General features: G+C 42.5%; 1 protein-coding gene across 13 annotated transcripts in view; it reads right to left on the bottom strand.

Moving 5' to 3' along the window:
- Positions 1-11620: 11620 nt before the first annotated feature.
- Positions 11621-26709, bottom strand: part of foxp1b (forkhead box P1b) — a 149314-nt gene continuing 134225 nt past the window's right edge. For 11 of the 13 annotated variants that reach the window (XM_084927551.1, XM_084927553.1, XM_084927555.1 and 8 more), the window contains 7 exons: positions 22499-22703; positions 22255-22331; positions 21528-21629; positions 20252-20373; positions 19304-19373; positions 18941-19107; positions 11621-16349 (listed from right to left, as the gene is read on the bottom strand). In XM_084927551.1, the coding sequence (XP_084783677.1) occupies positions 16205-16349; positions 18941-19107; positions 19304-19373; positions 20252-20373; positions 21528-21629; positions 22255-22331; positions 22499-22703 (888 nt within the window). In that variant the 3' untranslated portion in view covers positions 11621-16204. Of the gene's footprint in view, positions 16350-18940; positions 19108-19303; positions 19374-19758; positions 19929-20251; positions 20374-21527; positions 21630-22254; positions 22332-22498; positions 22704-26709 lie in introns of all 13 variants that reach the window. The other 2 variants (XM_084927560.1, XM_084927562.1) reach the window with 2 other exon arrangements.

Genomic DNA, 26709 nt, shown 5'->3' with positions numbered 1-26709 from the left:
ACATCCTGCCGTATGCACGTATTTTTTTGTTTTTAACTTGAGCTGATCTTGTGGCTGCTTTGGAAACTTCTGAGGCCTTGAGGGAACAGGAAACAAACAAAACCTCCGATGTGCCGTCACGCCAAACCAATTTTCGATACGGAGTAGGCCCGGTGGAGTTTATGAGTTTATTTCTGAGACTGACAGATATGAGGGGGGATGAAAAGGCATTAAGTATAAGCAGTGCAACCTTAGCACATCCAGACGCGTGCTCAGAGGCCAGAGAGTAACAGGTAAACTCGAGGGAGGGTGGTTAAGCCCTAGTTAGGCATGTAAATCCCACCCTTTACAGGCAAAGCGCTCCAGTAGATCCCTGTCAATTTCCTGCAGCTGTGCTTGGGAGGATTTACATGAATACACTCTATCACTAGCGCTTAGCCCCCTGTGTTATACATTCACTCACTTTTGGGTGGGTTGTAAAATTGGTTATTTTCTCCTCAGTTTTTCTTTTTGTCTTCCACGCAGAAAGAATGGTTTTATTTACAAGCCACCCACTGTGGTTTCTTTTGTAAATTGACTCCTCAGTTTTGTCCACGGGCCAGACACAAGAAGGTTAGCTGCCTGTTTCCTGATAAGCTGGCAGAACCTATCAACCCCTAGCAAGAAGATAGTGCTCTGTATTTCTGTCATGCTTTATCATCAGCTGGGGTGAAACTAAACCGGTGTTAAGCGAGAGTAGAGGGACCATTTCCCTGGATTACAGGCGTCAACTTTAATTTCAAAGACCAATGGTGTATCCAGGGAAGGTGCAGGCTTCGCTTGCCACAGATTGGCAGCGGGGCCCTGATAAGGACCCAGCGGCGTTCTTCGCATTCACCGCAGGGGCCTATTGATCTCCGAGCCACTCGTTCATTTCATAAAATACAAGGCGAACGGTGTTGGAGCGACAGCGTGGCTCACTATTCACCAGGCGCGCTGCGTCCCGTGCCAAGTTGTCTCGGCTCTGTGCTGTGGCGAACAGGAAACGCACCGCAGGAAGACAGGGTATTTGTCAGGAGTCATTAAGAAAGGAGGCAACGGTTCAAGCTTTTTTTTTCCCTTTTTTCCTCACAGAAAAGAGAGCTTTAGCGTAAAGATGCTCCCTATTCACAGCAAAGCCGAGCCAGGCTAAAACAAAAAAGGTTTTATTTTGAAAATTCTTCCAGCTTCCACCGGCCGGTCAAACCGAAGCTGAGCTGCCATTCAGGGTATCATCCGAGCTCGCGTCAATATCAATATCTCGAGCTCTTTTTCATATTGAAATGTCTCCCTGTGCTTTTTCTTTCCAGTTCAAATTTATGAAAAGCATAATCACAACATGAGGGCCCTCTTATTTTATTATCAGTGGGTGTTATTATTAGGAAACCATTTCAAATGATATGTCACATGGGAACAAATATCATTTACAAACCACTAATGACTTGCAAACACTCCTCTACCCTCCGGTGCAGAATGACGCCTTCACACAGTGTGCGCTCGCCTCGCCTCTCTACGGGGACGTTGCAGTGGGACGCTGCGCGCTCTGCAACAGAATAAACAGGAAGACCTCTTTCTTTCAGCTCAGGCCGTGCACTGGCAGTAACACATTAATTCTTAAAAAACAGCCCATTTAAACCTGTCATTACCACGGCCATCTAATGGTTTTTAGGTGTGTGTTTGTTGCAAAAATTCAAATGAGACACTAAAATATGTACATATTCTTTGTGCAGAGATGGATTAGGTTTTGAGTATTAATAATTAAGCAGGCATTTTTTATTATTACACTTTGCATCTTCAGCATGGATCGAGCTCACCTCACTGCTGGACTGCTAATAATGACTCATCAATAAAACATTCTCCTAATGTCAGAGAGACACTTGTGTAGACGCACGGTCTAATTTTACACAGGCCGACTTGGTCATTAGTTCACTATGGCATGAATGCCTCGCCATGCAAAACACAGAGGAGGTTGCAGTGGTGGCCTGATGTGGCCTGACAGTCGGTGCATCAAGCCGCTCCTTCATTAATGTTAATCGTCTTGATGTTGATGCGAATAACCAAATCGAGGCACCTATATGCAAATATTTAAAGCATTTTACTTTTTAATGCAAAAGGTGTTTTTTTGTTTCGGGCACCCATCATTTGCATAGTAATTGTGTCTATTGTGCCACTTTCTTTAACCTCAGACCAGGCTGGATGAGCACTGGAGAGTCACCTGTGCTTGAAGCAGCATGCAAAAAAAATAGATAAAGAGTGCTGCTGCTCACATGGGGGTGGGAGTAGCTATATAGATGTGTATAAACAATCGTATTTAAACTCCATGTGAAAGTTTCCCCTCTTTAAATCGGAAAATCACGCCGGCTGTTGGAGTCGAAAGCTTCTAAAAATCGTCACCAAGCTGTAATGAGAAACTAAGAAAAGCGGCGACCGGAGGGAGACAGAGCCGTCTTTATTGCCACCCAGACATAATAACTTAATGCAAATTGTAACTAGTTAAGCACAGCAAAATAATATGATACCATTGTCTGCGGCAGATTGGTATTATAATGTTAGCATGTGCAAATAATCACATTTTCTGGCTGATACAATTACATTATTTGTTCTGGTTGTATCATACACCAATAAAAGCAAACATCATATTAGGATTCATGGCACTTTTCGCATTGCGTTATCAATATGTGGAAATAATTGTCTGCTGAGAGATTAAATTACATTATTGTGTATCTTTTTCATGCCTAATAAATAATGATGGATGGCTCTTATTTTCATCACCACCTGCAACCGTTTTGTCTCCACCCCACTCCCCTCCACCCACCCTGCAAGTTAAAAAATGAGAGAATAAATAAAGAAATAAAAGGGGAGAGAGCGAAGAACCTCGAGCGATATGAGCCCGGAGGTGCTCCTCGCTGAAGTTTCAGCATCTGATCGAGGCAGTAGGTGTGTGTGTGTGTGTGGGGGGGGGGGGGGTCGGAAAGTACAAGCTACATAGACACTCTAAATGTCAACATGCCACTGTTTATTCATTGATTCATCTTGTGACAGGCGCACACTTAAAGATGATGAATAAGTGATTGATGAGGAAAATGGCTTTATGCGTGTGAAGCATGTTTCAAAACAAACTTAAACCTACCCAGCTATATATTTTAACTCTTTATTATCTTCATGCTGAGTGTCTGAGCCCATCGCTAGCTCCTCAGTTATGGTCTTCATAACAGTTTCAGCTGCACACAACGTATAAAAGAACTGCGAGCTCCAAGTCATGGCCGCTGATGATGAATACCACAACGCTTAATCCCACGTCACTGATTATTAGCTTTGTAGTTCGTTTGTTGTATGTTAAAATACAGGGTTGAGTTTGGGGAGCTAACTGCAGACTTAACAGGATCGAAGAAGTATACGTACGGTGATGTGCATACAACATATATAATTTACTTTAGTCAATACTTGAAAAAAAATTTCAATTAGCATGAGTGCGTGAGGAGCACACATCCGTCACTAAAAGCATAACTGCCTTAAAGATGAAAGAGCACTTATGGAAAGTTGACACTTCACTTAAAGTTTTTTTTCTGACAAATTAAGTTTTGTGAATTAAAAAAAAAGTACATTTGAAAAGGCTGTGGAGAAATCCTTATTTCTTGGTGCAGGAGGTTAAACATGAACATTATTTATCAAAATGCCTGGTTCAGTAATTCATCTGATTATAAGAATTAACTTAAAGTTAAAAGAGCCAGCTGATGGATTACTGAAGATCTACTGAAGTTAACTCGTCCAGTAAGGCCAAATGATTTAATTCTTCTTTTTAAGTCAATAAGCCCACTACGTGTGTTGTGAAATAAATAAACAAATGTGTGAGAAGAGTTTACTCTTTGGTTTTTAAAGGAAGATATTTAAGTATATGCATTCCAACATACAATAAACATCCACATATCACCCCGACTGAACCTCAGAGATGTTTTCCAGCCTTGACGGAGAGATAAAGCTGCACGTCCAGCAGCTGGCTGTGTGGCCCGATTCACTTTCACTCCTTTCTTCAGCATAAACTTAATTTTAATCACTTCATTTGCACTTTGAGAGAGATAAGAGAATTGATTAACCACCAATCTTCAGGAGGCTTCCTGTTTGATGCACTCTTTCGTTTTTCCGTCCAGGCCTCCAATCTCAGCTGTCAATATCTGAAAATCCTGTTGCATGCGATGCGTTTGCTGGCGCGCTGTTATGCGGCGATAAAACAAGGTAAGGACATTAAGCCCCGGTCCCCTCCCATCAGACCCCCCACCCCATACGCAGTTAATTGGCATCAGAGAGAGAAATGCCGCTATAACTTCATAACTTCTTAAGTCATGCCTTGTGCACAGCCAGACGTACGGTGTTGTAAAAATTTACATTTTAATGAAATATTTGAATAAGCACTTGAAATTCACTCTACCAGGTCTCCCAGTTCTAAAACCAACATTTCATGTTTGTGTTTTGAATGGCAGCGTCAGAGAAATTAGCATGCCAGTCATAGAGATTAGAAGGGCATCAGTGTAAAGTCACAGGCTTCCTCAATCAAGGTTCACTGCAGGTAAACACTGCCCATGACATGTTTAAATGATAGCTTTTTTTTAAAGAAATGGAGGGAAAAAAGCAATAAAATCCACAGGAGGAGGAGAGCATAAACCCACACTGGAATCACAGCAAGATGGAAGTGAATAGAAATACAGAATGAGGCCAAATGCAGTCTGTCTACTGTCTGCAATAATACACTGCTCTTCAACTAAATCTGTCAGCAGACCAGCAGAATGCAGTTAGGACCTCTGAGGACATTCGGTTTCTGGCACTTATACTTGCCAGGTGTGTTGGAGGGTGGGACTTGGATTCGATAGTTTGCTAGGATTGGGATCTGGATTCAAAGTTGTCACGGTGTGGGTGTTTGGGCAATGTGAAACCTGTTTTTTCCTAATTTTTGGGACTTCTGAGAGTGGGAACGAAAAACTCCCTTTTAGCAGGAAGAAGCCTACGGCAGATCCAGGATCAGGATGTGGCAGCCAGAGATGACATGGCATGTTGGCAGTTTGTCATTTAAAAATAAATAAAATGGTAAAAAATGGTAAATGGCCTGTATTTGTATAGCGCTTTACTTAGTTCTTAAGGACCCCAAAGCGCTTTACACTACATTCAGTCTTCCTCCCTTCACACACACATTCACACACCGGCGATGGCAAGCTACATTGCTACATTAGCAAGCTACATTAAAATAATGCAACTTATCCTCGTTGTTGCAAAGTTATATGGGCAGACTGACGCCGAGCCCATGGAAGCAATGATGTAGCTTAGGGTAGCTTAGCATTGTTTAGCACAAACACAGGAAACAGGGCAAAGCAGCAGCTTCTGAACGAAGGAACAAAGATCTCGAATCCTTCCGATATCTAAAAATACGTTTTTCTACCTATTTTCAGATATTGTGCTAAGCTAACAGTTGCTGTTGCTAGCTTCCTTGTTAGCACTGCACTTAACTTTTTTCATCCGTTTTCTAAAAATATGAAGAGAATTCAATTTCCCTATACTATATAATTGAACTATCACTGTTGTTATGTCGTAGCTGACCTAGAAAATGTGTTTAATATTGGAAAGGAATAAGGCGAAACTTGACCTACACGTTTACTCTTTCTCCACCCTCCACTTACCTCCAACCTCCTCTTTTTCTCCTTTTGAAATAGAAAACGTCTTGCATGAAATCTCAGCAGCACTCGTCTCTCACTCACGTCAAACAATATGAAAAAACAAACAATACGAGTGTTTAGTTGAAGGATGTGTTGTTCGAGCAACTATTCGATGACAGCATTTATCCCCCAAATCCGAAACATTTGTTCTGCACCCTAGAAAGCTTAGCTCCAACATAGCCTGCAAACAAACCAAACAAACAGTCAAAGCTCTGTTTTTTTGGTTCTAAGCTCCAGCAAATCAAGCACGGGCGCATCCCTGCTAATACGCTGTGACACAAATTGTGCAGGCAAGTAATTATTCATGTTATTTTGCATCCCTTCAATTATTTAAACAAAACATTTGTTCCAATAAGGCCGGACGCTGGGACGCGAGCGCAGGTCAGACGGTCGAGACTGGAGCTGAGAGTGAACCCGCAGTGCAGTTCATCACTGCAGTTACTTTGTTTACAGCACATGAGGATAAACCTGAGGCTCTGCACTCTGCAGCTGCTCCACATCGCCAGGGTGGAGTGTTCAATTACTACACTGGAGTCCAGTCTAAACACACAGACACGCTTGCTGACTCAATTTCACCTCAAAAAATTAAAAATGGAATGATGATAAATGTTGACCTGAAGTTTTCATTCTTCCAAGAACTAAGCAAATCTAATGAAATGCATCTTCAAGTACTCGCAATTACACTAACTTCATTCTAATAACACTAGACTGTCTGAAATATATTATTTTGTGATTTTAAGAGAATTGGTCAAATATAAGTAGCAATCAGACCCCAAAATGATAAACTTTTAAGCTCAAATATTTGATACAGTACAAAAATACAAGGTACTGATGGCTTTAGATCTATTTTTTTTTCTTCCTGTTTTTGGTATCCCACTTAACAAGGAGCTGCTAGCCAGACACTTAATACTCTTAAACTGGAAACAAGGCTTGCAGCCAAATTATGATTGGTGGAGCAAAGAGGATCTGCACAGTGTAAAAGCTTGAAAATTTGGCGTTCTGTAAAAGTCCTTAGAGCTCTTAACATTCACCAGATCATTGGCAACCCATCTAAGATCAGGGTTAAGTGTAGGGTTTGGTGATATCTGCCCGCTTTTCTAATATTTTCACCTTTCTTGAAGAACCAAATAGAAAATCTTTTTAGGGGAAGCCAGCAATACCATAATATATTTAGCCTTAGTGAAAACAAAACTTAACCCTAACCCTAGATGGGTCATCGGTGGGTGTTAAGAGGTTAGGAAACTTTATAAAATGGGGAATATTTTTATTAGCTTCAGAGAAGAAAGCATTTTTATCAACACAATTATGATAATTCATGCATTTTCATCAGTTGTGATTAAAAATAAATATCCATTAAAGCTTTTATTGAACGCAGAGTGGCCTCTTTTGTTTAAGTTCGGTGTTTTGTGGACCTATCCATCCACCCCGCATTTTTCTTCATGTGAACTGTGCGGCTCTAACAATATCACCTCGCTTTCTAATTTCCATCTATAATAATAACTCCAGACTCTGAGTTTTTTCCCCTCTTTAATGTAAACAGATTTCACGGGAGAGCAGTCTCTCGCTGCCCTGCTCTCTATGTGGCACACAGCCTCGAGTCCATTGGTTCCCACTGAAGTTGTTAATCAAGTAACACACAAACATATGGTTAAAAAAAAGAAACGCTGAGTAATTTCCCTAACCGGCATGTAAACATTCTGCAAACATTACAGAGACTGGATTGAAGGCCAGTTTTGTTCGGGACTTCTTTCAGCTGAGGATTTATATACAGTTGGTGAAGACAGAGGGTACTCCTTTTTTTTTGCTTTTGAAGTGAGTCCATGCTAGAAGAAGTTTGGGAACCACCTCAATGCACTGACTTGGGAAGTCCAGTTTTGAAGCCCAGACTTGTGCACTTTAGGTTTTTAAATCAGCTCACAGGGTGGATCTGAACTGAGGACACACTCATAATGTGTCTAGTTGTCAATGCATAACAGTCATGACAAAGATTTGATTGAACCACCAACCTTCTAATTAGTAGATGATCTGCTCTACCTCCTGAGCTACATCCACCCCAACCAAACCTTATTTTACAGCTACGTCAATGATATACAGTCTGTAGTTCAAATATACAGCACCGTGCGTTTATCAGGCTTTGGATGTGTGGACAGTGACTGTTTGCACAATTGCTTTATTGGTAAGTTTGGTATTTTCTGCAATTTGAAGAAGAAAAAAATCTAAAATAAAAATGGAACACATTACTAGAGTTTTGCATTAAATTGGAACTATTAGGCTCATTTTCAGCTCTGTGTGTTTTATTCTTGGATTCTGCTAGAGTAGCTTTGCATCATTAGTTAAGCCTTATTAATTTTATACTTGGCCTTGAAGAAGCCCCTCAGTTTTGTTTCTAACAAGCCCTGTTAATACATCACCCCCTCCTCTTAATCCAGCTTTCTCCTGACTGGCTGTTCTGACACGACGATGAACAACAGGTGGGCGGAGCTTCAGCGCTCACAGCCAGAGCTGTGTCCACATTAAGCGTAGTATCACACACATCACTGACATCACACAGACCGAAGAGTAGAAAAAAAGGAGTCTGGGTATTACTCGCTAATATTCAGATCTCATATATATTAGCATCCACTGCTGTAGCAGCACTACAGTTTTTAACTTGTGCTGTGATAATAATACTTAACAAACAATTTTACTAAGAGTGGAGGGTCAATGCAGTCCACAGCTTCAAAGAAAAGATGTTGTTCGGGGGGGGATTGAGGTTGCTATAACAACATCAGCATCCGTATCTTTAACCGACAGTGCCCCTACATTCAGTGCATCCACGATCATCACAGCACCTGAATTACAGCGGAGGTCATCTCCAGTTAGCAAAGCCTTCAGTGGATATAAAAGCTCCCCCACCCTTAACCCTCTGTTACCAAGAGAAGGAGACATCTGAGCATCCAAGCTATTTACCCAATGAGCGTAATTACCATTGGCTACTCGCGCGAGGCCCGCTAACTGATGTGATAAGCACCTTTATACTTTCATCTTCCTTTAGTTCCGTTTTAATTGCTCAAACTCTCTTTGAAACCTAGCTGTGCCTTCTAATAAAGAAGAAAGCAGGCCCAGCTGCGAATTGCTGTTTGTTGTGTTGGAGCTGGTAGCGAAGCAAGCCTGGTGGTATTGTTGTGTTTGTGTGCGTGCATGCTGGGTGTGTGCGTGTAGGGGTGGGGGGCAGCGAGGCATGCCTTTTGAACAGCAGGTGGTAATTGAAACAAAACAAGGGCTGATTAGGGAAGCGTCTGGCAACTCATGATCCAAACAGTGAGCCGCCGAGGAGCCCAAACACAAGAGCCCTGGAATAAAGTGGTCATCATCTAATTAACAGAACACATTTTAATTACCGAGTAAACCAAGCAGTGCAGTGTGTCAATTTAACTGATGTGGTAAGTGCCAGTTTACAATATCAGAAACAGACAAATAATTGGAATCTAATTACAAGCAGGTCTATTGCACACCAGCGCCTGCAGCCCATCTTAATAAACAAATTTTTTACATCAAACCATGAATAACAAACACTGCAGGACTGCTAATTGCCTCACTGCAATGTTGGGAGTGTGCCAGCTTTGACTATTTGAGGCAGTGCCGCGCTGTAATTAGAATAAAGTGAACAGCAGCCATCCGCGTTTGTTTTTTCGCAATCTAACCGGGCTAAACAATGTGACTGATCTGTCTTCTGTCTGTAGGGCAGGATAGAGCAACAGAGCATGTCTGTGGGGTTAAATAGCATCATTTGTGATTAATGAGAGAAATTAACAGTAATCTGTTAATGAAGTTTGAGTCATTTTCTGACTTACCTCACTTGGGATCGAGATAGTTTTTTGCCCAAGTTTTGATAGAAACCTCCCAAGAAGCAGAACAAAGAGATGGAAGATGATGGTGAAGATGGTGAAGATGGTTAGGGTTTAAGCGGGTCAACAAAAGAAGATTCAAGTATTATATTTGAATTTAGTTAATAGTTTTTAGTTATTAATATGTCAAACAAAGTTTCAGCTGTTCATGTTTCTCTAGCACCACTTCACACATATTTGAGCTTTTTAAGCAGTGCCATCCAGTCTTGATTAGTCCCGGGTGTGTGACAATCGTGTTTCTACAATCCAGCTACGTCACTTCAAACATCTTAACAAAATCTGCTGCTACAGTCCACCTGTTCTAATAACGCCAGGCCCGACATCCTTTCTGCAAATTTTCTGAATCATTTTCAGTGTCTCGTTGCCGTGAGCGCGCACACACACACACACAAGTGTGCACAAAACAAACTCATAACTTCGTGCAGCAGCCACCAAAAGGAAAAGCCACGTTCCATCACCCCTGCGCTGAAGATATGAATGTGCAGTTCAGAGGTTTCACACTTAACCAATTTATTACCAGTGAAAGGAAATGTTTAACGGTGGTGAAAATGCAATCTGAAATTTTCTAGAACATGACACATGGCTCTGCTCTCCACACAATACCGCACTGTGGTATCAATATATGTGAATCTGTTCCTGCTATTAGTTGGTATTGGATCAAAAACAAATTTTGTGGTATTGCCCAACCCTGCCTGGAGACACATATTGCCTGCTGACTTGAGATTCATCACAAGTGTTTTTTTCCACATTCAAATGGAAGCTGAAAGCACTCCTGTCCTGACAGTTTCACAGCTAATCACTGTGCGTGTTTATATCCAGCGTGTAGTCACGTCTTCTGCATTTTTCTAATGTTTATTACGACTTTTTTCTGGTCTTTTAATATGAAGCACATTGTGTTTGTGTCGTTAAATTTCCATTCCTATCCCTGTTGTTGGGTAAATAAAACCACAAATGATCTCCAGGGCTTTGAGTGACTGAGACAACGCTGTGCTCACAAGCTCATTTTATGGCTTCAAACGTGAACGCTGGGCCGGTGGTCTACCAGCGGCCTACAGAGAAATTCAGATTTATGGGTGTGACAGTGCAGTATATCTCACCCCGTGTTTCATCAGACTTTATGGACTATAATTATATCATATGTTAATGCCCCTCTATAAGTTAAGTGGTTTTTTTTTAAACACAAATACTTTTGATACCTTTGTGATCACTTTATGTTATCTGAACGCTTGCGATGAGCGTGAGGGGAAACAACACAGACGGGTTTGGGTGAAATACAACCTGCAGAAACATTGCTTGTGATTTTATATCATTTCCATTAAATCTTGTCTTTCAAAGGCCTTAATTAATAGTGCACTTGACGTTTATGATATCCAGCAATAAGCTAAGCAAGAAACGATTTATGTCACCTAAAGCTTTTTAACAAATCAATGCAACTATTTGTAATTGCTTGTTTCACAAGATTAAAAGTGCTTAGACTTGATCTCTGTCCCCTGTTTAGTGGCCAACATGCCCCGCAACCTCTGTCGTAAAAACACCAGGACCAGGAGTCTTGGTCATCAGCATTAGCTCCTGTCACCAAATCCATATCGCTATTATTTCTGGGATTTTTTAATGCGGTTGCAATTTATAGCTTATCAAATGCAGTTACCTAAATTGCTGTTAGGAAAAAGACAGTTTAACTGTCTCTTTTTAATTACGAGATAATTTAATGTTTTAGGCTGGGATGAGAGTCCTGCAGCAGACGACACAAACAGGGTCTGTGTGGGACTGTCCTGCAGGCCGCAGTAATGAGGAAAGAGGTACTGAGGGCAACAAAAACTGGAGTGGGGAAATATTTCATAAATGTGTGTCGGTAAAAAAAAACCTTTCTCATTTGATGCAGTGGCTCACTTTGTTGTGCGAAAATCAGTCTTGAGCGTGCTCGCGATGCTGGATTCTGCATTTTAGCTCCTGTGAGTTTAACTGCATGGGTTGCAGTAAAAAAAAATAAAAGCCCTCACTCGGACAGACACAACGAGAGACTTGGAAGAAACGATCGGAACAACCAGCATTTTATTGCATGTTTAGAATGCTCATGTCAGTCATCGCCACCGACTACAACAGAGTGGTCTGCATCAGACAGACGAGGAATGATGAGGAGGTTACAGACTGATGGAAGTGATGAGCAATAATATTTCTCTTCAAAAAAACAAAACAGGAAAAAAGAAAACTACAGAGAACATCTTCAAAGAAAAGGAGCGAGAGAAAAAAAACCCCAAGAAAGATAAAGAAAAAGAGAAGATGCCGCAGGATGAGAGCACCGTGACAGCTCCTGGGCTGCGCACCCCCCCTCCCCCCCTCCATCTGGAAAGAAACAAAGTGTGATGCGAGAGTGGGAGAAAGAGACGGGTTGGGGTGGGGGGGGGGTGGGGGGTGGGGGGACGGAATGACAGCGGGCTGGATGGTTGGTGATGGATGAAACAATGGCATTTTAGCTCGGGTGCCAGTGTGTGTGAGCGTGTGTGATATACTTTGGCTGTGTGTGTGTGTGGGTGGGTGGGTGAGTGGGGGGGAGGTCTGATGCCACGCAGCTGGATTTTGCAGGGTCCGAGTCTTCAGCAGCATCTGACCTTTGACCTGCCTGCTGTGCTTGGTTCAACTCATTTACAATGACCACTTGAGATAAAAAATATAAATATCTTGATGCTAACCAAAGAGTGTGTGTGTGTGTGTGTGTGTTTAACCTACGTGAAATGAAAGGACATCTTTTAATGAGCGAGTGAAATGAATCTCCAAAAAAAAAGAAAAAGAAAAAAAAAAGACAGCATTTAACAATATTCTTTACATCTTGGCACTGCATATTTTTTTTCCTATTCATTTCATATAAAATATCATTAAATTGATACACCCTTATATTACTACTGACCACTTAAACCACCCCTCCCACCCTCCCCCCTAAAATCTCCGTGACCCTGGGATTAGTCATGCAAGATATCTCCGTCTCGTAGAGGAAATATACCAGTCCTGCCCAGTGTCTGGTTTTTTTTCCCCATTTTACTCGAGCAGGTATTTCTTTAGCGCGCAGCCTCGCGAGGCAGCGGCTGGACCGTCAAAAGGAAGTATCAAAAAACAGCTTAACACAAAGAGGGAAAAAAGAATCTGTACAAAATGCTTAGGTCAGTGATAACAGAGAAAAAGTCTGTTTTCTATATTACAGTTTGTAATCCAAAATCTGAGATAATCCCCCGCCCCCCAGCTTGGCCATGCCCAGCTCACCCAGACGTCTGCATGGGTTGTGTGACTCCTTTTTTTTTTTTTTTTCCTTTTTTGTTTTTTTTAAAGCAAGGATTACTAAGTAAAATACATTTGCAGCACAGTTTGCTATTCCAATACATACAGCAGTTTTTTTTCTCATAGCTATTTCATAGTTAATACAAAGCGATAAAGCAAACATAACACAAATGTATTTTTTGATCTTAAAAAAAGGTGTGTTGGGGCGGGGGGGCAAAGGCTATACCGACATGTATGTACAACCTAATGTTGGAACGCCCTTAAAACAACCCATCAGTACATCAGAGAAGAAACTTTGACAGGATGAACGGTGCCACACACACACACACAAACACACACACACACACAGCCGAGTGACATTTCCATGAACAAAAGGCCTGAGGTTTGGATTGGTTTGGCTTTAAAAAAAAAAAAGGAAAAAAAGATGAAACCTTTAAGATAAACAAGCTCTAATTTCATTTTCTATTTTTTTTTGTCATTTTCTCTCTACAGTATCAGACTACACATGCAAGACACACAACTAAGTGCAACTGAGTGAAATGTTTATTTTTTCTCATTTAATTGAATCATTCCCTATAGGTTTGAACTGAGGTATGCATCCTAACGGTTTTCTCATGCTGTTATCTTTAGTAATGTCAAGCTACACATGCTGAGAATGATCTAACCAACCGGCACTTTTCCCTCCTTTCTGAATACCAAACAAACCAGCCAGTTGACTGGGGGTTGTGGATGAGCTCGGCCCCTGTTCTCACGGTCCTGAGCCTGGATGTAACTGATCCATCCCACAGCTGCCTGGATATTAAATACATTTTCTGGAAGCCACAGATTGCCCTTTTTCCTTTTTAGCTAATGAGCGGTGAAGTTAGAGGAAAAAAAATTATAATAACAATAACAATAACTGCCATAAAGTACCTTGTACCCAGCTTATTAGTTGACAGGAGTGTTTTTTAATATAAAAAGTAATAAGTTGACAGAAACTAAACACAATCATGAAGTCTTGCCAATCTCAACAAAAATCCCTAAAAAAAAAAAAAAAAGTGGCATACAATCATTTTAAATGATACACACAGGTAAAGGAATAAAAGAAGAGAAACACTGAATCATTTGTGTGGTCCAGTTGAAGCACAGAATCCATTTCACATTGTTCTCTGCAAAGCTTTTCCCATTTAACCGGTATATGTTTTATCTACATACGCTCTAATGTTGCATGTGTTATCTGCTCCCTTTTCCCAGCTCACTGGCCCAAAGATAAGTTTCCCTAGTTTGGTCATCGTGTAGTCAGACTGTCGGTGCCTCCCGTTCAGATTTGGTCACTGCAAAACCTCGATGCAGCTCCACCCCTTTGGTTTTTTGTTTGTTTGCTGTTTTTTTTAATAACAATGAATGAAAACACCAGTGCGAGGAGCGTTTTTTTTCCTCCCCCCCTTCGATTCAATCTGCCGCCGGCTACACCGCCGCTACCGAAAGAACGGAGGAGAGATATTTGGCCTGATCTGCTATTGCATGGAAAACACATCACTGACTTTGTAGTTTATCTTTGGTAGGCACAGAATGATATTAATACAAATCAACAACAACATTAACAAAAATAAAAAGCCAAATAAACATCAAATAATACCAAAACTAATAATAAATAAAAAGATTAAAAGTGGTTGATTGCAGTCTTGAAATTCAGCATGTCTAAAATGTAACTTCTCAGCAAAGCTGGAAGTTTTTCCCGTGGATTCCCAACAGACTTTTGTTGGGCGACACCGAACGTTGAAGCATCCACCTTCGCATAAAATGGTATGTGCTGTATGTTTGGGCCCTTTTACGATGACTGTCAAATGCTGGAATGTGCAACACTTATTGCAGGTCTTGGGGATTTGTTCCCTTAATCAAAGAAAATGAGCCGTTCGTCCGGTGTGCAATTATTAACACTCGAAACTTAAAACTAGTCATGCGCGTGATACAAATAAAACTACAGGGAATGCACGTTTATCTCCGAGCCCTGAATGAAATTACAGCTTGGAAAAAAAGGGGAAAAAAAGCAGACACGTTTGATTAACAATGACAGTTGTGTTCAGGAATCACAATTAGTTGGTCTAAATCATTATATCGCTGGTGCACACCTGACATTTTCATTTTGCTTTAAAAAACCCGGAGCTTGTAAGTGATCAGAAATTCTGTTGCAGCTCAGCATGCTCGGCCGTGAGGGGCTGTTTTAAAGTATAATTTCATAAGGATAAATCATAACCTGCATGATTTCTCTGTCATTCATTCGCATCTTAAATTAAACTTCATTGATGCGTGGAGAGAGCCTTCATTATGAGTAGTGCATTGCCAATGGACTTCATGAGCAGGAGGGGGGTCTGGTTGGGGTGGAGTGGAGTGGGGGGCGGGCTACACATCAGAGTGGTGGTTTTTTTTTTGTGTGTGGCAAGATTGAGGAATAAATGACAGAAAAATACTAGTTGGTATGCGACATTCTGCTTCATGTGAGTGTGTTTAAAGAAATGATAAACATTCATCATTAAGTGCTGACAAGACAGAATCTCCACAGCATGGGCATGAGGTCTGATCAGTTCAAAGAAACAATAACAAAAACAAAAAGACATCTAGAACAGCACTGAATGATGGAGAAGACACATTATGTTATATTTCATAACTTTTTAACCCCCCCTCCCCTCCCCAAAAAAACACAAACCAAAAACACAAAAACAACCCTCCCGCCGTAGAAGGGATTAAACCAATGAGAAGTGTTGAAGGCAGTGACAATGAACAGAAGTCCGCACTCGCGCTCTCTCTCGCACGTACACACATACACACGGTGTAAATTAAACGTCAGTCATTCTCCCTCTCTCTCTTTTCAGTTTCTGGTCAGATGTGTGTCTGAGAGAGGGAAGGGGGGGGGAGAGCGTGGGGGAGGGTGGAGAGGGAGACAAACACCTCCCCCCTCCTCTTCTGCAGTCCGTTGAGTGCAGTCCGTCCTGGCTGCGTGGCAAGGGTTATCTCATAGCACGGACACGTCGCACCCCCCCGTACCAAAAAAAAAAAAAATACAGTCTGACACATGAGTAGAAACAAAGTTTGTTTTCACGTTTTAAGCGCTACTTAAATCAAAAGTAGAAAGGAATCAGAGGGAAAAAAGAGCCCTCATGTGGGGGCATCATCTGTGTTTTCTCATGTGTGTTCTTGCTATGTGTTTTAATGGCACTAAAAAAAAGTCAACTTGGAGACATTTGCGAGCTGTCATCAGTGGCTGAGACTGCAGTTCAGTGTTTGTTATCTGCAGAGCGTTTCTGTCTCCCAAATGACCCGGACTGCCTCGGCCTCTGAGGCTGGGGAGGGAGGTGGGCGGCGCTAGCCTTACAGCATGTCGTCGTGGACCTGCTCGTCATCGTAATCTCTGTGGTGATCAAAATCCGGACTGTGATTGGCAGTCGTTACCAGGGAGAGGGGCCCGTCGTGGTCTTCGGGGTCCAGTGGTTCCTCCTTAACGCTGATGTGATGCCTGGAGGAGAAGGAGAAGAGGAGAAAAACTTACAGTCTGCTATCCTTAACTTTCCTCCGTATTCTTTTCCAACCTTTCACACAATCGGGCCCAGGGTGATACGAGCTGTGCCGATTCTGTTTAGAAAGGAAGAGGCAGGGGAACAAAAACAAATGTCTGGCTTCAGCGAGGCTGTGAGTGGGAGCCTCACTGGCACTGTTGATAATTTCAGCTTTCTTTTGAGGTATTCCAATCCCGGCAAAGCTGCAGGCTTTTTATTTTCATGGCAACCGACAACAGGGTATTCACTTAGAATTGATAAATGAGGAAGATTAACAACGTGAGACGAGCAGAGGAGAGAATGGACTCTGCGGAGCGAGTGAGGCTGCCGTTGTCAGCCTCCTGGTGGCGGAGGATCAGCGGCGCGCTGTGTGTTCCTCTTCCTGCTCGTTAACATGCACAACCTGCGAGGCGGGTCTCCAGAGGACGACCCCGAGCCGGCTTCTATCATTAATCAACTTCAAGCAAACACAGCGACCAGACACCACCATACATGCTTTAAACTCCAGAATTAATGCATATTTTCAAGCAAGTGTCAATAAGGGAAGAAAAGCGCTGGCAGGAAAGGCGTGCGGGGAGAGCGGCACCGGCGCACTCGGCACAACACCATGATAAGAAACAGAGCCCTTATGAGAATAATAACGCTGTCACTTGTAAACAAGGCAAAAACATGAGCGCCCGCCCCTCCAGCTCACAGCCTGGGCAAAAGAGCCACTAAAGAGATGAGATCTGCCAAATTTCTCATTACAGAAACAGAGCAGGAAGAAAGCACAGGGGGAGAGGAGGCCTGGCTGTGGCAGAGAGAGAGGGAAAAAAAAACATTATGAGCAGCTGCAGGGGACTTGCCGCTCTAACCTGCGGTGCCAGGCTGCTGTAGCGGAGGTAGAGCGATGTCAGGATGAGGCACCGGGCTCATTTACTACAACAACAAGGGACAACTGGCACATTCTTCATCACCACGGCCCACATTTGATTTATTCACACCAGGACGTCTTGTGTGATTTGCAGCTATTGTGATGGAAGCACTCGTATGCTAATGAGCTGACATATTTTGGTGTAAATTATAAAAAAGGGGGGAAAAGTAAAGTCAGCTCTTCTATCATTTTCACATCAAAGTAACTCCACAAGTGCTGTTGCCTCAGGTCTGACTCCGTGGCTGCGGGGCAGACATGAAATTGTTATTATTATGCTATTGAACTGCATGCTGATTCCACACTTTGCTTATAATTAGCCTTCTCTGGATGCCTGACTCTCATCTGGCTGTTTAAGAGAAGTGCTCTGGTTTCTTCACTGTGGTAAAAAAGCTGTGTCCTGTCAACCAGCAGCTCCCTGGCACATGTGGACAGCACATGTTACTACACAGAGGTGATTGACTCGCATTCGGACAGGGTAAGTCAGAGCAGTATAGAAAACCAGGGACTGAATTAACTGCAGCATTAAATGCTCCATCCACAGACGTAAAGAGCCAGGTGTGTTTTGTTAATAAGAGAATAAAGTTCTTTAAAAGCAAAAGAACACAGTTTTAACTCGTTTTGTACTTGCACAAAGCTTATAGACATAATTACGAAGAAGGAGTTGTGAGCTTTGTCAGCCTAAAGATAGAAGCAGAGGGGTAGAGGGAGAGCAGGCTGCCTTTAGGCCAGCACACCCATCCTGTCTCTGCCTTTCCTGTTCCACAGCCATGCTCAGAGCTATGTTCACAGTGATTAAGGATGGCACTTTCCTCCATTTGGCCAGGAGCTTATTACTGCACCTTTTTTTGTTTTTAGGCAGAATTTCCCCCAAGCTCAGACATTTCAGGAGGCCATCCCTGAGTCTACCCCTGCTGCACATCGGTGGTCTGCCCCCACATCTGGAAACGATGCAGCGTGTGCTGTATTATTTTAGGCTTCAAACAACTTAGCAGACACTCCCATACAACAAGTGAACGGGGAGCTGCGGTTTCCAGGCCGACCACAACTTTCCTACATGAGAATCTTGGATGATGTCCTCCAGGCTAATTATGCTTTTTGTGTTGTTTTTCTTTCAGAGGCGTTTCTAGATGTGTTGCGGCTCATGTTGCACTGTCGGAGCCAGCAGCTGTGTCACTCTGCGTGCTGGCATTTTGTAAATATTTTAACAAAGTGAAAGGGCCGATGATGGCGGGGCTCAGACAGACAGCAGGACGCATAAAGGAGAGTTCATAAACTCGCTGTTAAAATAACAGAGGGGCTCCGGTCTTCTCTTCCCGGCCGCTCTGGTGATGGAAGCTTTGAAAAGGTGGAGTTTCCTTTTCGGCAGGGAGGCCTGCCACAGCACTGGCCGTGACCCCACACGCCACCCCAATATCCCCCTCTCCACTTTATTTATTGTACCTCTGGCAATTCCTTCTGTTTGATCTATTGCCATGCATTAGGTCACTTTAGAGCCTTTTGGGTGGGCACTGGCACTACTTTTTGTCTATTTGAAGAGTTTTGGTCTCAGTGGAATAAGCAGCCCAAAAAACATTTTCCTCTCTCTTCACTTTTCTTACACAGACTGCGGTGAAGATAGAAAGCGCGTGTGCCACTCACATAGCTGGCAGGGGCGAGCGTCCCGGGCTGCTGTCACTGCCGTTGCTGTTTCCATGGTCCATTGCTCCATTCATCTCCTCACGGATGGCGTTGGCCAGGGAATTGAGGGTGGGACTTCCAATGGAAGCAGTAGTGTATAGAGGTATGTTGTTTTCTGCCATTGAAGCCTGAAAAGCAAAGCCCGAAGCATTAAATGTGAAACGGAAGCCAGTTGTCAGCACTTTCTCAGTTTCCCATCACTCTTGCGAGTACATCATCCTAAAGACAAAGACTACGTGCATGTGACACAGTGAAACGCTTATTCCTTCCTGCCTTTCAAAGTTCTGAGCGAGGCGGCTTGTGATGAAGTCACTTCTTTTTTACCTGGAAGGCAGCAGAGAGGGTCGGACCATAGCCCAAGCTGGTCTGAATGTTCTTCACTAAGGCTGGACTTCTGCAAACAGAAAAATTCAATTACAACCACAGACTCGTGTCTCAGCTAGCATGCATTCCTCAGATACAGTATCTTATTTCATAAAAAGAAATCAATGCACTTTGTATAAGAACTTAACAAATTTACTGCTGTAGTAATGTGGATATTAAGGCTACAGTTCTAAGACGTTCAATCACTTGACAATACCACACAACTATCTCTAACACTTTGCATGTCATGGGAAGGAAGAACAGATTGATGGAGGCAGATCTTGTGGAAGCATGATGGATGACGAGCTTAACACAAAAAGCATGATGGCAACACTGAGGGGAGGTGGGGGGAGGGATGGAGGCATGCAAGTGGGGCGGGGACCACTGGAGTTTGCAGGGCAGGCGGAAGTGCTTACTGTACGAGCAGCTCGTCAAAGTTCTCATCAACGGCGTATTTCCGAGGGCGGCCTCGCTGTATGTGGCGACCGCGCTTAAACTCCTCATCATCAACAGTCCAAAAGGACCCAAACTCATCCTCTACTCTCACAAAGCACTTATGCAGGGAGAGGTTGGTGCGAATGGCACCCTGGGAAAGCAAACCAGCGGGAGGAGGGAGGCGACAGCCAGATGCAGATGCAGTGATCGACAGGAAAGACAGCGGACGGACAGACACACAGACACAGGGAGGAGGGGAGAGGGTGAGGATCAAAATGAAAATAAGCCATTGTGGGTTATGAGGCATCACCAAAAGGCTTCTAAAAGCATGAAGGGGAGGCACGCCAAAGCAAGCAGGGACTTTGGATGGTATGGCACACAGACAATGGAGATGGAGCAGCAGCAGCAGCAGACTCTTCCCATTAGTCAGCACTGAGACAGACGCTAGGCAGGGCTCAACAGGGCCAAACCTACCCACTGATCTTTTGAGGCCGTCTCTTTTGGAACTCTATTTCGTCCACTGTCCACACAGCCCCTTTTACGTTTTCTACCCGCACAAAACACTTGTGAAGACTAAGATTATGCCGGACTGCATTCTGCAGTTGATGTAAAAACAAAGAGAGAAAAAAAGGGTTTCTATCAGTACAGTAAACATGGCTGCATGGGAAGAAAAAATTCATTTCATAGTAGAAATATTGTGACAGGCTCTGGATGAAACTTGAATGAAAACAATAAATAAAGCAGAGGGTTACGGGCAGTAAATGGTCTGAAGTTTCAAATGACTTAAACAGCACATAAATATTTACTCATTTCCATGGCGATACTCTTAAGACAGCCCCTTTTTTCCCTTATCTTTTTAAAGCTGCCTCTTCTGATCAATCAGAACAAATTACACCAACAAAATATAGAAACTGAACATTTTAATCACTACTTTGTTACTGATGAGAAAACGTTAGGCTCATTCTGCGTCGGCATTTCCCATTACAAAGTGAGAAAGAAAAAAAGGGCTTTTAGAACATAAATCGAGGGTTCAGTCCAAATTATTCAGGCACGAAAGTCGACCTTTTTACAGGAGCTATGCTGAGTGCATGTGTATGTTCTAAATGTGTGTGTGGAGAGGAATCCAGTGTTTATAACACCAACGTGCCCCTATGGAAAGGCTGTCAGTATGTGTGGAAGGTGATGGGGGACGGGAGTGCAGCAGCATGGTGGTGTGTGTGTGAGCTGCTCTGTGGCTCAGAAAAGGCTTTCATTGCTTCATCACTGCCTTTCTCATTCAAATCTCACGTTCTCTGTCTCCAGTCATTACTGTTCTGTTGTTTTGTGTGTGTCTGTGTGAACGTGTGCTTGCGGCCTGGTGGAAAACAGAGTGTTCCCTTCTGAAGTGAGTGTGAGGGGCTCAGCCAGGAGTCATTGGCAGAGCACTGCTATGTTACACTAATGCCACCCACCATCAGAATATCCACACACATTACAGGGTGATTGTTTTGAATTTTTTTTTTATATTTTTTTACACAAATGCATATATTCCTCCCCTGGCCTGCTCTGTCTGGTTCACATGTTTGTTTAAAGGGTGGTTCATTTGAATCGAATAAGTAGGCTATTGTTATGTATTTGGATTAAGTTTTGTTTTTACATTTTATTATGCACGACTATCATTTAAGTCCACCTAACATCTACACAATGACTCTTTATTCTCCCGTGTTGGTTTAAAGACATTAGGAGGAATTAAAGAAAGAAAAAAAATTACCTTCCACGTTGCTGCGTTGCGCCTAAAATATGCAAACATTCGTGTGAACCAGTTGTAGATTTCGTTTAGTGTTAGCTGCTTTTCTGGAGATTCGAGGATTGCCTGGATGACAGAAACAAACATTTTCAACTTTGCTCCCTTCACAAAACATTTAATAATTCACAAAAGGCATGCAGGTTTGTGTGTGTTCTCCTGAAGAAACCCCCATAAAAAAAAAACAAACGAGAACCCGTCTATGTAAAGTGTTCCTAGAAGTGTAATGCACTTTTTATTCGAAACGGCAGATTTGAATATATTTTCTTTTGCGGGTGTAAATGAAGGGCAAGTGAAAACATTTCTCAGGCAGATTACAGGGCAGCAATTATGGACCGCTCAGATTAATTCCTGAGATCCCAGATTACTGCAGTCGAGCGATAATTGACTGGCCATCTTAAAACAGGTTCATCCCCACTGTTGTGTGAAATGAATTTGGTAATAATTACAGTCACTGAAATGCTTAATCAAACATTTTTGTCATGTGCGGCTGTGTTTTGAATCCTGAATGCATTCTTGCAGTCGTTTCGAGATGATTTATCTATTCTTCTGTCTAAATTGTGTTCACATGTAGCAAAACATGAACATTTTTTTCTTAACTGCTGAGTGTGTAGACAAAAGTTTCAGCCGGACGGAGGAGTTGAAAGTTTTTATTCACTAAATCACAAAGAAGAAATCAGTGAGAGTTCCTTACCTGTCTTATTAGTGAGGCATATGTGAATGGTGGTCTTACGTCTGTATTCATGTAAAACTCTTTGTTCTGACTGATATCTGTACACAGGGAGCAAACACAAGTGCAATTGTCAACATTCGTGTCCTATCAGCCGTCGATAACACAAGTTACAGCCTAACGTAACAAAACAAACACGTCAGTTATTTAGCAGAACAGATGACGGCCTCGTGTATATATAGTACTATGTGTGAGCATTCTGCAGTACCTGGAGAGATGGGCATGTTGTACTTTTCTGAATATCGCCGTCGCATAGGGCCCATGCTGTGGAGGTTTGTGGCTGTGATGACAGAATGGGTCTGGGAGAGGGGTGTAAGCGGTGCTGTTGGTGTGGTGGGGGTCTGGGGAAGGCTCAGAGGAGGAGAGGCCTCTGGGGCCGACTTGGACAACGTGACGTTGGACACTAGGTTGAGCTAGAAGAACAGACAGACAGAGCTCAGTTAGTCTCCTAATTACCCCCGTGTCTTAGCCGCCTCATTGACTATGCATACCTCCTCTTTAATTGTAATTGGGCCCTGAGATGATCCATGAACGGTTGCTAAATGTTTGGAAAACAACCCTGGAGCCCCGCTCCTGCACCGCCCCCACTCTTCAAACCTCTCCTCCCTCCCTCTCTTGCTGCCATGTCAGGCCTTCTCCCAGCTCTCTGTTTCATCGCCTTTGTTGGAGCTTTTGTCCCATTTGGACAAACACCCCCCTCCACTTCATCTACCCGCTGAGGGTCTCCAGCATGGTAACCCATGAGTTTTGAGTTGTGGAGGGAAGAAGGGCAGCCTGTACAGCTCTGAAAAATGACAGTGTGATTCTCACCTACTGCTGAGCAGCCCCGCTAATAAGGCAGCCAGAGGAAGAAGCCAATCTGGGCTAATTATAAGCTGAAATTGTATTGTGAAGACTCTAATTAGGAGCTGCTTATGGAGGTGATCTGATGATTAACTACTGTATCTGACTGACCTCCATTATGAGGGCCATGATGGCCAATGGTAAAGACGGACACATGGTATTTCACACATAGCCTTCTGTAGAGAATACTTGGTTTCATCACTGAGGTCTGTGTCTGTGGATGGGATGTGTGGGTTAGGACGAAGGAGGTATTTAAGTAATAATGGCTACAAGGTAAACTAATTACAGCGAGTGCTCCAAAGGTATAGCATGGCTTCCAGCAGCTGTGGCAGCTCCGAACACACTGCCAAACCTCCATACTGGAGCAGCAGTCAAGTGGAAAATTCTAGCCTGACCCCCTGCTCCAGCTATTAATTGGCAGGAAAACTAATGACACATATACATATTCCTGCAAAATTGTTCTAATTGCTAATTTGCCGAAGGAGGCCACTTTCCAAATTAAACATGACTTCAGACTGTGAGAAGAAGAAAAATGAAGAAAGAAAATGGAGAAAGAGAGCTAAAGAGCTGGAGAAAGGACAGCGGGGCTGGAAATATCTCATCTGTGACATCACATGTTGATTACGAGGGATCAAATGTGTGATTTCTGCTCGTAATGTTGACAAGGTGATGATGGTTTTTAACATCTGACTCTATGCAAACGCGTAAATTCTGTTCAGCTGCCCAATTACCAATCACATTTTTAACTCTCTATCCCCAGAACTCGGCACTGTTCCTTTGATTTCATTTTAAATTACAACTTGTTTTACACACACACACACACACACACACACCCCTCTCATTATTAAGTTGCAAACTGCTCCAAACAAAACCAGTGACATTTGTGTAGTGCAAATCTCCTATTTTAACAGACTTGTGCCCACATCCTCACAATGTGTATTTATGTTTGCAAGGCTGAACTCTGCCTTTTTGGCAGAGTCTGCCCAAATAATTTGGATTTCTGGATGGATGCATGAATGTGGACTACATCCTCACCAACAGAAGCTGAAGACGTGTTATTCTAAATCATGAACAAAATAAATTACACTTGGGTTTGCGTGTTTCTGACACAATGCTATCAATAGAACGGGGCTGCGGTGTTGACTTCTCTTCCTGTGGATTAGCAGGCTTTGTTTCATGTTTCATCCATATTCCCTGGCCATAAACACAGAGAGGCTTCAACAATAGGCCAGACAGGCTGGTAATAGCCTTGCCTTTGTTTGCCTCACCATTTGGGCTCACTCCAGTGCCTAGACAAAATGAGACTTCAGACTGAAATTAATTAAATGGTAATTGGTGATCTAATTATACTGGCTTTGACTCGGCAAGCTGCTAAAGAAAATAAACAAAAAGTCCCTCCTTAATTATGTATGGCGTAAAAGGTCAGATTTCTGACAAGAATGCTTAGTGACACCGTGTGCAGACACCCACCCACACATGCAGAGGCAAATACAAACACACACACACAGGCAGACACACGCATTGCTAATGTGGCACATTTTGTTTTGATCTTACCCCCACCCTCGTCCACCTCACAAGAATAAAATGAATCCCATTCATTTGTCGCTGCGAATGCACAGCATCAGTTTGTTTGTCTTTAATTATAACTAAATGTAAACCAGCGAGTTCATCTGAGCTACTTTGCTGTGACAGTAGGCTACTTACACATGCCATTTTTATATTCAACAGTCCAGAGCAGCAGAAAAGCAAAACTAGCAATTACTGGAAGCAGATACCTTTGTTTCTTCAGAGAAGCTCTGCTTCCACTCAGCTCTAAGAATGCTTTCATTCTGCGTCTTCTCTGTGGATGCATCTGATGCTGCAATCTACACTTAAAACCTCGGTGGAACCTTTGGCCCTGACCTGTGTAAGTCCGCCACTTGCCCAGCTAAAGTCACGTATATTTATCCAAGCTTTTCACAGCAGCTCACAGCGGGCGAAGTGGCATTGGAGCTGGGAGTCTATTTATTTGAATAAAAACCCCAGCTCGCCCCCTCGAGAGTGTTAACACTGAGCTCTGGCACAGCCATTCTGCTGGGCCCCGGGGAGAGAGGAGAGGTAGCAAACTCGAGATGCTATCTGCAGACCCTACCACTTTTCATATACAAATGTCCCCATGTCAGAGGCCTCGTTTTCCACTCTAATCTACACAATCAGAGCGTGTGACACAGGCGCAGCTTTAACAGACAGCTTATTGTCATTCAACATCTCTGCGCGCTTTATGTTGACGGGCTGCGCTTTGTAGAGCGCACACGCTGCCTCTGGATGTCAATAGCTACCTCGCTGACTGTAAATAAATGATCCAAGCTGTGAGGCTGCCGAGGGACGGCACTCCTGCATGTATATTGTGCATCTGTGTGCTCGTGTGTGCATGATTTCACACTCACGCCCTGCAGTAAAATGATCTTTGCTCATTGGGCTCTCTGAATTAACTGTCATACAGACTGAAATATGTTGCTGAGCCCCCCTCTTAAGCATGACAAAATAGAGACACTTAAATGCCATATGTTAAGCCTTTGCCCCTATAGGATAGGGATTAAGCACAAGGCTTTACGGCATAAAACACATTGAGAGTGATACAGAAGGTAAAATGTTGGGAATGTGCCAAGGAGATAAAAATAATGATCTGCAATTGCATTTACTCACATTTTCATTTTTTCCCCTTACAAATTTTAATAAATGGAATGAAATCATTTCTGTTGTATCTTTTTCATAGAAATATAAATATTTTAAAATTAGCTTTAAGTAAAATAAAATTAAACAGGGTCAAATGTGGAAGTAACTTTCAAGGTCTTTTAAAATAAAATTAAAGTTGAATCTAAAGCTTCCTGATAAATAAGAGATGCTAGTGATTTGATTTTTTTTTGATCTCATGGACAGATTAGAGATTAGTAATTACTATCATTATTTTAAGGCTAATTTATGTGAATACAGTCAGGGAAGAATTAGTTATGAGGTTAAAATAAAAGTTGCTACTAACACATTTACTTTGAGGTGACATCAGCTAGCTTCCAGTATTTATTGAAAATCAATAAATTATTATTATTTTCATCTTTTTGTTTATCTTTATATTTGTTCATGCTGTCTTATTCTTGTTTTTTCTTCAAACACACATTGGCGTGACTCTATGATTCTCATAACATTTATATCCTCTGTCAAAAAACACAATGTAATTTTGCTGTTAAAGCACTAAGAATACATGCCACATCACATGATTAAATATAGTATGTATTATTTTTTTTCTATTTTTCCTCTGCTTTCTCATCTTCTCTCTGTACCCAAGCAGCCACTTGTTCTTTGAAGCTGAGAAAAGGGGCCATTACAGAGTGTGCATCCAGTTCATCACAGACACCAAATTGAATCCTGGATGTCAGCAGATGTGCTCCAAACTATATTTACTGCCTGCCTCAAGAGAACAGCTGTTTTTATTTAGCAGATAAATAAGATGGAGGAAAGGATTAATGAATACATGTGTGCCAATTAAGACAAACAAAAGGATAGCGGGGGACAAGAGAGATATGTATGACGGGGTTGCTG

Source organism: Perissodus microlepis, chromosome 5 (assembly GCF_051167445.1).
Source record: "Perissodus microlepis isolate ML-2025 ecotype Zambia chromosome 5, ASM5116744v1, whole genome shotgun sequence".
Classification (NCBI taxonomy): domain Eukaryota; kingdom Metazoa; phylum Chordata; class Actinopteri; order Cichliformes; family Cichlidae; genus Perissodus; species Perissodus microlepis.
This window is presented reverse-complemented; position numbering and strand designations above follow the sequence as displayed.